Source organism: Melanotaenia boesemani, chromosome 15 (genome assembly GCF_017639745.1).
Source record: "Melanotaenia boesemani isolate fMelBoe1 chromosome 15, fMelBoe1.pri, whole genome shotgun sequence".
In the NCBI taxonomy this organism is placed as follows: domain Eukaryota; kingdom Metazoa; phylum Chordata; class Actinopteri; order Atheriniformes; family Melanotaeniidae; genus Melanotaenia; species Melanotaenia boesemani.
This window is the reverse complement of record NC_055696.1, coordinates 1,694,269-1,708,619: the sequence shown is the minus strand read 5'-3', so window position 1 is coordinate 1,708,619 and position 14,351 is coordinate 1,694,269. Positions and strand designations below refer to the sequence as shown.

At 38.8% G+C, this 14,351-nt stretch overlaps 1 protein-coding gene across 1 annotated transcript; it reads left to right on the top strand.

Annotated features, from left to right (window-relative positions):
- Positions 1 to 504: 504 nt before the first annotated feature.
- umodl1 (uromodulin-like 1) lies at positions 505 to 13,753 on the top strand. Its single transcript, XM_042008524.1, has 17 exons — positions 505 to 580; positions 749 to 991; positions 1,262 to 1,420; positions 2,543 to 2,670; positions 2,831 to 3,014; positions 3,786 to 3,926; positions 4,704 to 4,943; positions 6,699 to 6,956; positions 7,403 to 7,515; positions 7,606 to 7,819; positions 8,912 to 9,049; positions 9,142 to 9,869; positions 9,971 to 10,131; positions 11,750 to 11,986; positions 12,592 to 12,748; positions 12,907 to 12,991; positions 13,117 to 13,753. Exons 1-17 carry the CDS (start codon positions 505 to 507, stop codon positions 13,302 to 13,304), a joined length of 3,450 nt encoding a protein of 1,149 aa, XP_041864458.1. The 3' UTR covers positions 13,305 to 13,753.
- Positions 13,754 to 14,351: the final 598 nt, after the last annotated feature.

Sequence of the window (14,351 nt, the reverse complement as noted above, 5' to 3'; positions counted from 1 at the left end):
GTGGAAACCAAGTCATTAGGGACTTTGACTCCTCCCATCTCACATCACTCTCCTAGGCACCATGAACATGTTTACTGACATTGGAAAATAACGATTAAAATGATAACTTATTTTTTCTGTAGAAATAATTTCCTGATCTTCCTTTGTAGAAAACCAAACTGAACAAAATACTTGGTAGTCTGTCTTTTTTGCTGTACCTAGTTGTCCTGCTGCCATATATACTAAACTGTCTAAACATTACTTTTTGAGGACAATAAATGTAATTTGGGTGCTTTCATAAATACTACTCAAAGTATTAATATCAGTCTGATACTTGCCTACTAACTGTTAATATTTTGTGGTCCATTAGGGACTTGTTGCCGTGGCGAGGGGTGGAGAAAGCCATAGCCACAGTGGATTTGGTCTTCAGTACACCCTAAACAGCGAGTTAGCATCATCTCAAAGTAAAACATGCATTTACAATGTGAAGGTTAAATGTAGGGCTGAAATTCTGATCTGTGAAAAATGAGTTGGATGTTCTCCATCTGGGTGGCTGGGGCTCTGCTGGCTCTCTGTGGGGGACAAAACAGCATGCGTGAAGGTAGGCTTCCACACTGAGGATGACTTTGTATTATGACACAATATGGCATTCATTTGGTTTAACACATTTCGCTTTAACGTTACAGAATTTAGTCAAAGAGTGTTCTTACTAACCCACTTGAAATATAAGTAAATGCAAAAAAGACTGACTAAATATGTTTTACTCCAGAAGACAGCCTGTCTTCTTTAGGTTACCATCTATGCACACATAATGAGACAAAGGCTGTGAGTTTCCTGGTGGTGCAGATGGTTCCTTATACTGTGACGAAGCCTTGTGGTGGCTGGCTCCTGTGGATGACATGTACAGTCACTCTTCACAAGATGATGCATCAGACGGAGTACAAGACAGTGAAGAAGCAGGTGACCAGGTGCTGCGATGGCTACGTACAAGTTGGCCGTTACTGTGCATTGTGTGAGTGTTCTCTACATCACTGCATCGCATCTCTGTGTTTGAAGACTGTAGAGCAGCATATTTGTTTGCTCTTAGACAGTGGAAGAGTTTTTGTGTTTGCAAATCCTGGTGATGTAGCATAACACACTGTAGATGGTCCAGCAGTGAGAGCAACCTTTCATTGTGTTTTATTGTGTGAAAGACAGCAGATGGAGGAGCAAAAACTTCAGGGCTGCAAATATCTCACTGCTAATATATGGCCTGTAACATGTTATTTCCTTTGAATGAAAGCTGTAAACAGGAGTGGTGAGTTTGCTGCCAAGCCAGGATCCTGTCCAACTGGAGATGGATTGTATCCCAGATCTGTGGACTGTGAGCTGGATATAGACTGTCCAGGCTGGCAGAAATGCTGCCAGAGATCCAGCCACGCGCTCTGCAGCGATCCTGCAAGTTAGTATACATCCTGATTTTACTATTATTAAACCACAATGTAAAGCTGCTAAGTCCATGCTTAAAATGATGAGCTCTTTCTCAAGGATAATTTTTTATAATGTTAAAGTGAAAGCAAGCCCGTGTATGTTTTACTCTGCAAATGCAATGAATGATACTAAAACAGTGTGTGATGCAACCACACAAGTCCCTGTAAACCAGTCTGTTTTAATGTTAACCAGCTGTTAAAGTTAAAATGGGAAACTGCAGTTTATAGAACTACGAATTTTTATTTCTAAGAGGAGGAACATTTTATTTCCAGTTTGAAAAGTAACAGTTTTATGTAAAAAAAAAAAAACACAAAACACAAAACAGCTGAATAAGTCTACTTGGTAATTCATTCCTGGTTTTAGGACTTTATTCTGCTTTCACTTCACACTTGTAAGTTAATGTTTAATGCCTCCTTATGAGATTAAAGTAAAAAATACAACTGTCCATTTGTAAAATAATCTGAAAAGAAAGAAAAGTAAATTTTCATGGTTATCTTTTTAAATGTAAATGGTGCAAATTAAACAAAATACTGTTTAGCATTACACAAACAAAATGTGTTGTTTAAACCTGATTTAAAGACAGAGTTTACACTGATTCACAGAGCAAAACACTGCATTCACTCACATTCTTGCTATGATGATGAAACTGGGACATCATTAAGTGGATAAGTTGATGATGATGGTGACCTTCAGCTGTCTTGCGCTGCTGCATGAAGACACGGTTTAACTTTGAACTGTTGCTACATGTTACATACGTCACACATTTAATTTGGGCAGTTATGAGGAGGAGGCGGACGGGTGGTGTTAGTCCACTGACTCATGTTGAACACCACAAGACTGAGACCTATCACAACAGCTTTTTACATTTTCTACCTCGCCTCCACTCATGATTCCTCACTTTTTCACGTTGTTTTTATTTGCAACTTGCAACACGTCCTGCAAGATTTCTATACCTAAATTGTGACACTATGTTTTGGACATGGTGGCAAGCACATATATTATGTTTTGTTTGTAAGATTTTCTATATGTGACCATTGTTTTAATCAGTGAGGAAACATGGCTCAACGAATTGGTTCTTTTAATCAATTTTCAGGCTCTGCAAATTACTCTGAGAATGGAGGTAGCCAGTGGAATGCAACAGTGACAACGAAAACAGATTATCAACAACTGATATCCAGGGATCAAGGGCTTCTGAATCTCACAAGGCTGCTGCAAGCAATGGTAACACTACAGCTTATGCTAATAAACTGCTTTCACCATATGTGTTAAAACTTCTGCTGGAAATATCATTACCAGACCACGACCACTTTCAAATGCTTTGGGGATGATCATTAGAAAATTAAATTCCACATGCCATTTCTTTTTTTTTTTACTCTGTAAGGTAACTGGAGCTCTGCAGAATGAGGTTTCCATCTATTACCTCAACTCATGGTCTGTGCATCCCTACAGAACAGCCACCTCTCTACTCATCAAGTGCAACTTCACTCTTTCACTGTACAATGTCACATCAAAGCTGCAGCTTCTCCTCAAACACATACCAGAGGTGTCATCTGTAACAGTGCAAGGTGAGGAAACAGCATTGTTTTGTACAGCAGGACTGATTTTCCTGTAAAGCTACTTGAGACATTTTTTCCTGCAGAGAAATGACATTCTTGTGGAGCTTTGAGAGTGATTCATGAGGCAGAGAACACGGTGTTCAGGAAAAAATGACTCAGTTGCACCACCGTTTCCTTCTCCCACCACTTCTGTGTGAGTGACAGTCATCAGTGGGATGTTTCCTGCAATAGCGGAAAATAACACAAGAGCTATTGCGCGTGCATGCAGACACACTTACTTACACGTGCACCAACATACACCCACACAAACACACAGATATGAATCATAAATCATACTTGTTACATTTACACAACAGAAAGCAGGAAGCTTGCCGTCATGTGCACACATTTGGCTGGCTTCAGATAGCTTCTCTTTGAGACAATTAATTTTCTTCTCCACACCGCAGGCTTTAAATCAGCACTTGAGCTGGATGTAATAATGTACTTATTTTTAGACACATCTGAATAGCTTACTCTTTTGCACTGAAGATACACTGAAGACGATGAATGAAGTTGGGCTTGCAGACTGTATGTTAAGTAGCAGCATTATTAACTGAAGCCTTTGCAGATTTATTGATTTTGTGTGCATGATCCTGCTGTTTAAGTCTATTTCCTGGTCAGTTTTTTATGATATTTTGTAATCATTTGACCATACTGAAACATAGCCAGAAGTCAACAGCTCTCAGATCTTCATGTGGCTCCCCTGTGTCTCCTTTGTATGTCTGCATTCTTTAACTGCAGATGTGGATGAGTGTGCACATCCTGCTCTTGGTCAGTGCTCTCTTCAGGCAGACTGTAACAACACAATGGGTTCATATCAGTGTGTTTGCCATCCGGGATATTTTCATGTTGATTCCAGCAACTTTGGGGTCAGTTGTGCAGGTAAGACTATACCTCATGACATATAAAAGTCATGCACACAAAAATGATGCTGGTGCATCATCTTTGCAATCTTAGAATATGAGACGGCCTCCAGCCAACCAGTCACTTCTCCATTAAACAGTGAACTTCTATGAAACCCAGGAATCACAGTTACAACTATTACACAACCAAACTCTTTTGCTCCTTCTCTGGTGAGGTTAGACCACGGCATGCAGTTTTGACACATAAGTAAGACGTGATAGTGACATGGTGTAAAACATGCTTTGGAAGAATGTTACGTGTACTTCAAGGACCTGATTAACAGAGATCTAGTCACTGTAGAAGAAACACAGTGATGTGGGGTTTCCCACATCATAGACAGGAAAGTCCCAAACACTTTAACTGACAAACAATACAGTTAGGAAACAACGAAACGTCATGAACAAGCTTTACTTTGAAGCTGATAGTTGAAGCACAAACAACTGTGTGTGAGCAGTTTCAGTTTCTCTTTTTTGTCATTTATTGATAGAAATATATGTGTAAGACCTTTGTATTTATTGTTAGCTGATGAACAAACATATTATCGGGTGTGATCCAGAAATAGGGAATGAAGCAGCTGACAAGTCAAAGCTAAAGAAAAGGACAAACTGAAAATAAGTGTCATGGCTAGACTATGGTTTTTGTGGACCTAGTCTGCTCTATATTATCTGGGTCATGTCTTTGGAAAAAGCGCATCTCTTATGTTTTTTTTGTCTCAGAAGCTTTGATTCAACATCCACTTGTATTCTTTTCCCCCAGCAAACATTGGGGTGTCGAACACAACACAAATCCCACCGACACACCTTCCACTGATGAACGCAACCTTCAGCCCAACTTTCGCTGGTATCTTCACCTCCTCTGAAACCTACACGACTACAGCTCTGAGTAACACAAGTTCTGTCACTTATAATTTATCACAAGCTCTGCTGGGGACGAGTTCTGCACCTCATACCAGCATGAGCTCAGCTGCACAGTCACCTCCGCCAACAACAACATGTCGTAAGAAATACTTCATTTTTATCTTGACCTATTTACACATGTAGAACTTTATGCTGACGTAGCAGGCTTTGGAGCAAAAACGGAGATCCTCATTTGGATTTTGCTTTTATTTAGCTTTGCTTTCTAACATGACACACTGAAGTTGTAGACTGGAAAACGTGTGAATACATGAAGATTTTAATTCTTGAAGTTATTGCATCTGCTGCTGAGGGTTTAAAACTATTTCTGCACAGTACTTGCAGCGGTGGTTCAGCTTGCTGGAACAACCAAACATCATCTTCTGGTACAGCGTAAATTTGAAGCTGGTGTTGTACTTCCCACTCTTAGTGCCTGTCTATAAGGTTTTTATTGGATGCCAAGACCAGAAACTGAAGACATGAACAAATCCTTTTACTTGTGGATTTTCACATCAACTAAACTTGTTAGGAAATTATTTAGTTAGTTGACTGAAATTAGTCTCTGAGCAGATTTTCTGTGTCAGTTGAGCCATGCAGTTACTAAATCTGTTTTAATTTTACATAATATATTTGCCTGGTGTTTTTAGAGGACAGGGGGTTTGCAGTGGGTTCTCCAAGACTTTGTCTTCATGCAGCTTGTGTTTTTTTATATAGCAGCAAAAACTGGGAAGCTTTGACATGATTCTGTGCACATAAAGTATAACACAGCATTAAAATGTGAGTGATATTTTCTCTCGTTCTCAATAAATGAATTAATTTTGTCTGCATGCAGCGAAGTGTGATATAACTTCCAGGTATCTGTAACAGATACCATGAAGCAGCAGCCACTTGTTGCAGGACCTGTTTAACTGGTAGCCAAGATTAAACAGACGTTTGTTACAGAGGAGAGAGTTGATGGTGTAACAGTAATACTTGTACACCAAACTAAATCTTCTGTTTGAGGTGTAAGAATAATTTGTAGTAATTTCTCAAAGCCAGTTGTTAGTCTTCAAACATGCTACAGACAGATGTTTAGATAGACCTCTAACCCGGTAGGTTTCCTGTGCCCAGATGAGCTGAACGCTAAGTGCCGTTAGTGACAATGATGAAACGTTTTGTTGTGGTAAAATAATGACAGGCGTTGCAGCAGGTACAAGGTGGTAAGATGTTTAGTCTCTAGGTGAGGTAATTAGTGCCCCCCTGAGGCTGGAAGGATGGACTGCTTCTGTGGTGAAATCCCAACATCCCACCCCACTCTCAAAACCCAAACAAACATCACTAAAGTGACTTTTATACTTTATCTGAAGTATGTAAGAGGAGAGACCTCAAAGACAAAGTCTGGTTTAGCCAGTGGATACCAGCTGCAACAGCAAGGTCGGCAGTGTTTTCACTTGCACGATAAGAACAATGACAAAAGCAGTTTGAGCTTTTTGGCAGGAAATATTGTATGCAGTCATAATAATAATAATAATAATAATAATAATAATAATAATAATAATAATAAAACCTTAGAATGAATTAAATGCAACATAAGATGAGCAGCACAACATTACATATTACACTGGAAAAAGAAAGCTGGTGGTAAATCAGTCAGTTCTCATATATTTTTTGCTCTACTGCATTTCGACCAGATATAGCTTCCAGTTAGTGTGCAGCACCAAGAAAATTGCTTGGCAGTTGAGCTTCATTATCAGCTGTACATATACAGTACATATGTAATGCCTTTTAGTAAAGTAAATAAGCATAATCATTTCTTTATCCACATATAATGACGTAAAAGCTCTTTCTGTCCACCTCCTTCCCTCTAAACCTCTTCCAGCTCCTCCTGTTATCAGTAGCTTGTGGTCTGCCAACATCACTGGGACCTCCATCTCTGTCTTCTGGTCAAGCCGCTTTCAGACAAACCAGACTTTCACTGTCACTGTGAGCAAGGCATCAGAGCTCGTCTATCTTTGGGAAACAAGGCAGACCATGATGGAAATGAATGGACTGCAGCCTGGGGAGCTCTACAACGTCACTGTCACAGCTTGTACATGTGGAAGGCAAAAACTCACTCTTCATATGCTGGTCAAAACTGGTGAGACCTGATTGTTGCAGTGGCTTTGTTATAAGGATCTTTTATCCTGTACAGTATAATATGGATTAAGATTTCTTTTGTTGTTTTTACTCATAATAAGTTGGATGGTAGTATGGTTGACTGGTTACTGTTATCTAAATGTAAATATTAGCATGTAAACTTAAGATCCAAGCGGAATTAAAAGTGGAAACTTGATTTTTTTTCTATGCACCATGAATGTATTTTGCATGAACTTTCAGAAAAGGATTTGACTAACCCAGAGTTTTAAACATTAAGTTGAAATGGAAGCATTGATTACAGTTGTAAGTCAAATAATAAAGTTGCCTTTAATAACTTATGAGTGATAAAGACTAGACTCTAATTCTAACCAGTTGGGGTTGATTTTAGGGTTGACATTTCCCTGTGGAAAATATATCCACTGTACCAAACAAAGCTATTCTTTGTAGATGCTCAGACTCTTGACGCCACAGCACGACTTACCAACATCCAGTTCACTACTGATCTGATGAATACGAGCAGCCAGGCCTACAAAAACCTCACTGAGAGCTTGATAGAGGAGGTGAGAGTGTTATTAGTAGTATCCAGTGGCTAAATGTTATCCTGATCTTTCCCCTGATGCTTGTCCTTTTATTCCTGTTGTCACAAACAGATCTACCAGTCTCTGTCTCCAGAGATGAAGAACATGGTGGATTCAGGCCAAATGAGGATCAAGATCAAGAGCTTTTCCAGTGGCAGCGTGGTAGCAAACTTCACCATAATCGTCAGTCAAAGCCAAGGAATTAGTAATGTGTCCACAGCAGTGGTGCATTCCCTGTTGAACAGCTCCAAATACACTGTGGATGAAAACAATACAAGTGTCAATGGTAGGCCGCTTTTTCATTTATTGTTCTCTTTATGTGATTTAAAGGACTGGAGGGAACTGGGGGAACTTTAATTCCTGAAAGAAAGGTCACAATGGGTTATCATATCATAATTTTCTATTTACCACTAAGACTGCTGTCATCTAAGTCAAAATTAAAACTTCGAATGACCCAGTTATAATGGATATATTTAACTAAGCACTGAAAAGTATGGAGGTGGTGATATGAGCAAGCAGACATGGTTCTGTAATGCCAGCCTAACACCTTTTTTACTTACTAATAAAGTGCTATACTGAAGACACAGGATATTTTAAATGCTTCCACTCCAGCTACTGTCATTCATTGCTTTATTCAAACTGCATTTCTAACAAGCTTCTTTTAATGGTGGTTTTTAGAAAACATTGCAAAGTACTCCAGTAATAAATGAAAGGTTTAGGAAATGATAAGAAGACTTGCAGCTGCCAGCTCCAGTTAATGGTGCTGAAACATAAGAATCTCTCTTAACATTATGTTCTCTTAAGCTGAAAAATGCATGTTGCATCACCATGCAGAGGGAGGATTTACCAAATAACACACGAGTTGCTTGAAGAAACTGCACAAACTTGACTCACACCTCAGTCAAAAGTTTCTCCAAAGCCACTAAAGCCTCCATTTTACCGCATTGAAATAGGCTAGAAATCAAAGACTGTAATGTGATAAATTTCTACACAGTGTAATTCTTCTGACATCGTTTATGATCGTTAAACATTTCTTGATTAACACTGATTATCTGGATTTGGAAGCTAACCTTAGCTAGTGCTGCAAACTGTTGGCACAATACAGGGTGGTGGGAGAAAAGTACTAAAGGGAAGTTTAAATTTTGAACCTGGAAGTTGGATTTTTTAAGTTCACAGTTGGAAAAATCAACTGGAAATCAACACATAGTCAAATTTCTCTGCATGAAAGTTGGAGGAAGTTGGCAAGCCCTCACCTTAAAATCCAACATGGCAAATAATCATACGTCTGTCTATACAGCTGAATATATAAAACAATGACACACAAACACACAAAAACATGACTTACTAACTAAATTTATTGTTGTGTGTGTTTAAATAGATATTAATGAATGTAATTCGGGTGAAAATGACTGTTCTCAGTGGGCAAGATGCATAAACAGCTGGGCCTCCTACACATGCATCTGCCTTGATGGATATATAGACAACAATCCCCAAAGGCCCGGACGTACCTGCCAAGGTAAAGTCTTGAAAAGGGTTCATTTTAAGTTATTTGTGCTGATAATTCAAGGACATGTTTAATTATTTTAACAAGTTTTATGCTTTGTGCAGCAAATAGAACATTGGATATGATGCCTTCACCACCAGTGGCAATATTTTCTACAGTTAGCACAATCCCTGTCTCCCAGATAGTCACTAATACATCTATAGCAACTCTAACTGTGACACGTGATGTGGTTTCCACACCAGTTTCAACCTTTGCTCTAGCTTCTACCACCCCTACAAGAACAACCACCCCTCCCATATCAATGACCACCATTTCAACCATAAGCATTAGTGCTACAACAACAAACTCCACAGCTCCTGCAGCTACCACTACTTCTCCTACAACCACTACTATCCCACCATCTACAGTTACAGCTGCTCAAACAACCTCCACTAACCCAGGAAGTATTTCTGCCCCAACAATCACTTCTGCCTCCACAACTGCCACTGCTGCCCCAACAACAACCATCAGTACCTCTGCAATTACTACAGTAAGACTGACCACTGCAGGGTTAGCCATCCCTTCTACTGTTTCAACTATAACCTCTACAACCACCACCCCAACGTTGGTGGCCCTGAGATCAGCCACTAATGCCTCTGTACCACAAGCTCTGTCAGTCCAGTGCAGAGTTGCAGCCATCACTGTCACTGTTGCCAAAGATTTTCTTCAGCGCTCCAGCATCCAGGAGAGTGCTCTGTATTTGGGCAAGCGGGAATGTGGAGTCAATGGAGGCAATGCCACCCATGTTCAGCTGACAGTTGCATGGGATGAGTGTGACACTAGGCTTGTGCATGTGAGATTGCTTTTTTTCTTTCCAGGTCTCACTGGTTCATTAGATACCATCCTTTCCAATAAGAACATTCACTGCTTCATATATCTGTTTTTTTTTTTTAGAATGAAACCTGTTATACAGCATCTGTAACCCTCTTCAACACCATGGATCAGTACACCTCACCAAATGGTACAGTGGAGGTTCCCAGAATACTGCTCCAAGTCCCCATCATGTGCACATACAAGAAAAGCATGTTGATCTCTGCAGACTTTGGATCTTTGGGGTATGTTTACAATGAATTGTTTTCAATAATAGATCAAAGAAAGCATGCAAACTGCTTAAAAAGGAGTACAATATAAGATATTGTACTTTGCATAGTTAAAAACACAACTGGTCTTTTACAAAAAGACCAGTTCAGTATTTTAAAGAAACCAATTCATAGCTCATTCTTGCAATTAGCAGGCTATAAAATTACAAACAGAACATTTTTTGTTTATTTAAAAAAACAAAAACATTTTGTTAAAGAGTCAAAAAAGACCTCAGATTTAAAAAAAAAAAGAGGACTTATTTATTGCCTTATTTCTTGGGTTAGGCATTCAGAGGTTAACCCCATCTTCCTGAGCCAGACCACTTCCAGTGTAGTCATGTTTAATGTGAAGGTTTTCACATCTCAGCCAGCACCACATATCTCATTTCAGTGGCCCGACTGGCTGTAGCACTTTCCCTTGAAACAACTGGATGTGCTCCTGTCAATGATGTAGCATGGAAATGAAAAATTAAACTAATGTTGTACTTGTGTATTTGGTGATGTCAGGAAAAAGCATTGCAGTTTTCAGGCAGGATGAAAAATCTAGTATGAAGTTTGTTGCAAAAAGTTGAAAACAGCTGTGCTTAAATTAGAACAGCATAATGCTTCAAAACTCTGCTTACCGATGTCTCAAAACATCACTAAGCAGGAAGTGACACAGTAAACCGCTGTTAGCAAAAACATTAAGGGAGAAAGTTGTTTACTTTACAAAGTTAAAATAGATTGTCACACAAGGTACCTGTTATGTAATGAGAAAATATTATTTGACAATATTTGAAAAGATTTATATTGGCTAGGCTAACTATGAGGTTCTTCTGTCATGTTGCTAACGTAGCTGCTAACCAAGCTAGCATTCTAATACAAAAATTACATTTGATTAAAAATGTCAAAAAATTAAAAATGTCTAAAAAGATTTGACACTTTTAATAAATCTTTTTTAACAACTGAAGTAGTCCCTAAACAATTAAAGTGACACTTTTAATGAAATTAAGAAATGACATCCTGTAGGTTAAACAGATGCTACTATAAACAGCATGCTAATGCTACCTTGACACACAATCCTGCAAACACGCAGGTCTGAATAAACTTACACTGTGTCACTAATTAGGTTATTTTAAAGATTATGCTAACAGAAATCTTGACTTAATAAAACCTTTATTAGACCCTAATGGTGATTTAGGAAGTTGCTCATAGATCTGGTCCTTCATTGATTGATCCTTTGTGATATGATCTCTTAACACAGCAAAAACAAGCAAGTAAGCAGGATATAATGTGTCCACCAATCAGTTTACTGGATCATCTTCTTATTTATTCATCTATTTTTGCCTTTTGCTTGCTGGTTCTTCCTGTTTAAATGTCTGCTAACCAATAATTTGATTTTCTATCTTGGCAAGTCTGGAGTGTCTCATATGACTCTTTAGGCATAAGTCATGGAAAGTATCACTTCATTACCAGAACTTATAAGAAAGTAGTAAGAGGTCTATTAAATCTTGATTAATGCAGCTTAGCTTTCCTTTAGCTTCTACTTGTATTTGTAGCTATGTTTATTTCGCTCTCATCCAGCTGTTTGGATTTTTCTCTTATCCATCTCTAGGTATGACGCTATCAAAGATATCTTTGCAGGCTTGGGATCCTTCCAGGTGGCAGTACAGCTGATGAACAGCACAGTGCCTCTCCATCACAACTACAGCCTGTCCGCCAGCCAGGCGTTGGTGGTGGAAGTCAGCCTGAACAGCACTTCAGAGAAAATGAAAGTTGTCATTGATAAATGCTGGGTCACTCCCACCCCAAACCCTCTTGACACCTTCAGCTACACCTTCCTGGAGAACAGGTCTGCTTCTGCTTCAACATAATCACGTATTGCACTTTCTCTCACCTTAATTACAAATTTGACTTTATTTTACCCATATTTTCTTTGCTTCTACAATTACTGTTACTATCGCTGAAGAGTATTTAAATGGGATGGGACTCCTCTTGTTGAGCAAGCTGCTGGCAGGCGTATATTCATATACGAACATTTAATCACAAGCAGAAAAGTGGTACTGGAACAAATTACATATCTGAAGATCAAAAGTTAAAACTAGAGAATAATTTCAGTTTCTCATGATAACAAGATACTCCTTACGTATTCCCTGACCTTGACAGCCCTGAAATGAAGTCATTGCTGTTAATTAGCTATTGTACTGTGCAGCTCAGGTATTTCTTAAGATGAATGTGATAACAGTCACAGAAAAGAAACTGCTCAGCTATGATGACAGGAAAACATTTTCTGACTCACATCCTGAAGCAGATACATTTAAATTAATCTTTTTGAAATGCTAAAAAAAATAATAATAATAATAACAAATTCTAACAAAGGGTCATTTATTTCTGGGATTAAAAGTCAAGTCATGGTTTTATATTTTAGTCAGTGTTTCAGTGTCTTCTCTTTCTCAGCTGTTCCCTCAACAAGTACACCAAAGTGCTGATGAATGGGAACACCACCACCTCCCGTGTTTCTGTACAAATATTCTCCTTGGTTGGCCTGAATGTGATCTATACGCACTGCCAGGTCCAGATCTGTGTGCAGGTTGGATCTGATACCTGTGTGCCTGTGAGTGATTTTCACATCAGAAATATACAGCTTTACAGCACTGACTCAAAAATAACTGATCTTTCAGAGTCAGACTGAAACCTCTAACAAGTTTCTGCTTGAATATTCAGAGAAATTATTCTATAAAGCAGACACAACAGTCTCATGTTGTCTTGCAGGATTGTCTACAAAGAACAGCTCGAACTTCGAACACAGTTGGACGTGCTTTTGGCTCCACTGGACCAATACTGAGATCAGATGAAGGTGAGACCTTTTGTTTGCTTTAAAACATCCAAATAGTGTGATGAATGGTGTGTTTGAGAATAGTTGTTTTTCCCTGTGTGCTTGCCAATTTTCCCTGGTTTAACCTGATGCATACATACTTGCAGAGGACTTGAAGGAGAAGTTTGACACTCTTCACATAGTTGGTCTCTCCTGCCTTGGAGTCGGCCTGTCTCTCTTCTTCATCTTTGGATTTGTCTGCATATTTTACTACCAAAGAAACCGCGTTGGACACTACAATTTCAATGTCAAACCCAAGCAGGAGAACTTCACTTACCTTGTTTTTAATACTTAGAGGTGGCACAGAAAAAAAATGCTTGGCTGTTACCACTAGAGGTCACTATTGCACTATTTATATTTTAGCTCTACAACACTGCACATCTTTGCACATGAAACTACTTATGATGTACAGAATTTATGAAATTTACCTACCCCCCCTTCTACATATACTTAATTAATACAAATTATAGTATGGCTACATAATTTTTGTTTGAAATTAACAGTTATAGATGAGGAATAGAGAATATGTAGGTATGAAAGTTTTGGGCTGCATATTGTTTTAGCCAAAATCAAAAATAAAATATATTCAGAATACTTAAAATGCCCAGAAAGAAGAATATGTTGTGCATAACTCTTATATAATGTTTTTGATCTTAATTAACTTTTATGCCTTCTCTAAATGTAAATTATCATTCTCATGTGTGAGCTATAACATATTTTATGCTGGTGTGGTGTAACAATAAATGTTTCCTGTATGAAACAAACACTTGGTGATGCTGCTGAAAGTCATTTAATGCACAATGCCTTCCTGTCTGCACTCGTGTTGTTTACATTGTTTAACAAAGAGGTAGTAAAAAGGAAAAAGCTTTTTATTTTTTTAGTTGAGATGTAGGATGAGGGGCTTGGTAAAAGAGGTGTCAGATTTCTTCCTCAATCAGATCAGTGGTTAAAAAAATTATCCTTTCTCAGCTGAGTTGAGCTGAGAGCAAAGATCCAGCTTTTCCACACTTCCCATTGTCCCACACTGCTGACAGCGGGGTCATAAATGCAGCTTCTGGATGCATGGGCAAGGGGTTGAATACTAAACAAGAGAAGCTTTTTCTTTGAGAGGAGGTCTCTGGAGGCCTGAGGTGGAGGAGGGCTTACTACCATCTGGATGGCTGCAAAAGCTCCTCCTCCTAATTAACCCATTCAGCCTCACAGTCTAAAACCTGGCAACCCATCTCCATGGCAACAACCTACTGAAGAGATGGAGGGAGACAGAGTAATGTGGATCAGAGAAAAGCAAAAACTGGGAACCACTGCTCATCAAAGACATGAAATTGGCTGAAATGTGCATTTA

Coding starts and splice junctions, on each gene's coding strand:
- umodl1 (XM_042008524.1), top strand. CDS start 505: ATGAGTTGGATGTTCTCCATCTGGGTGGCTGGGGCTCTGCTGGCTCTC. Junction 581..748: donor ACAAAACAGCATGCGTGAAG/GTAGGCTTCCAC, acceptor GTTTTACTCCAG/AAGACAGCCTGTCTTCTTTA. Junction 11,987..12,591: donor TACACCTTCCTGGAGAACAG/GTCTGCTTCTGC, acceptor TCTCTTTCTCAG/CTGTTCCCTCAACAAGTACA.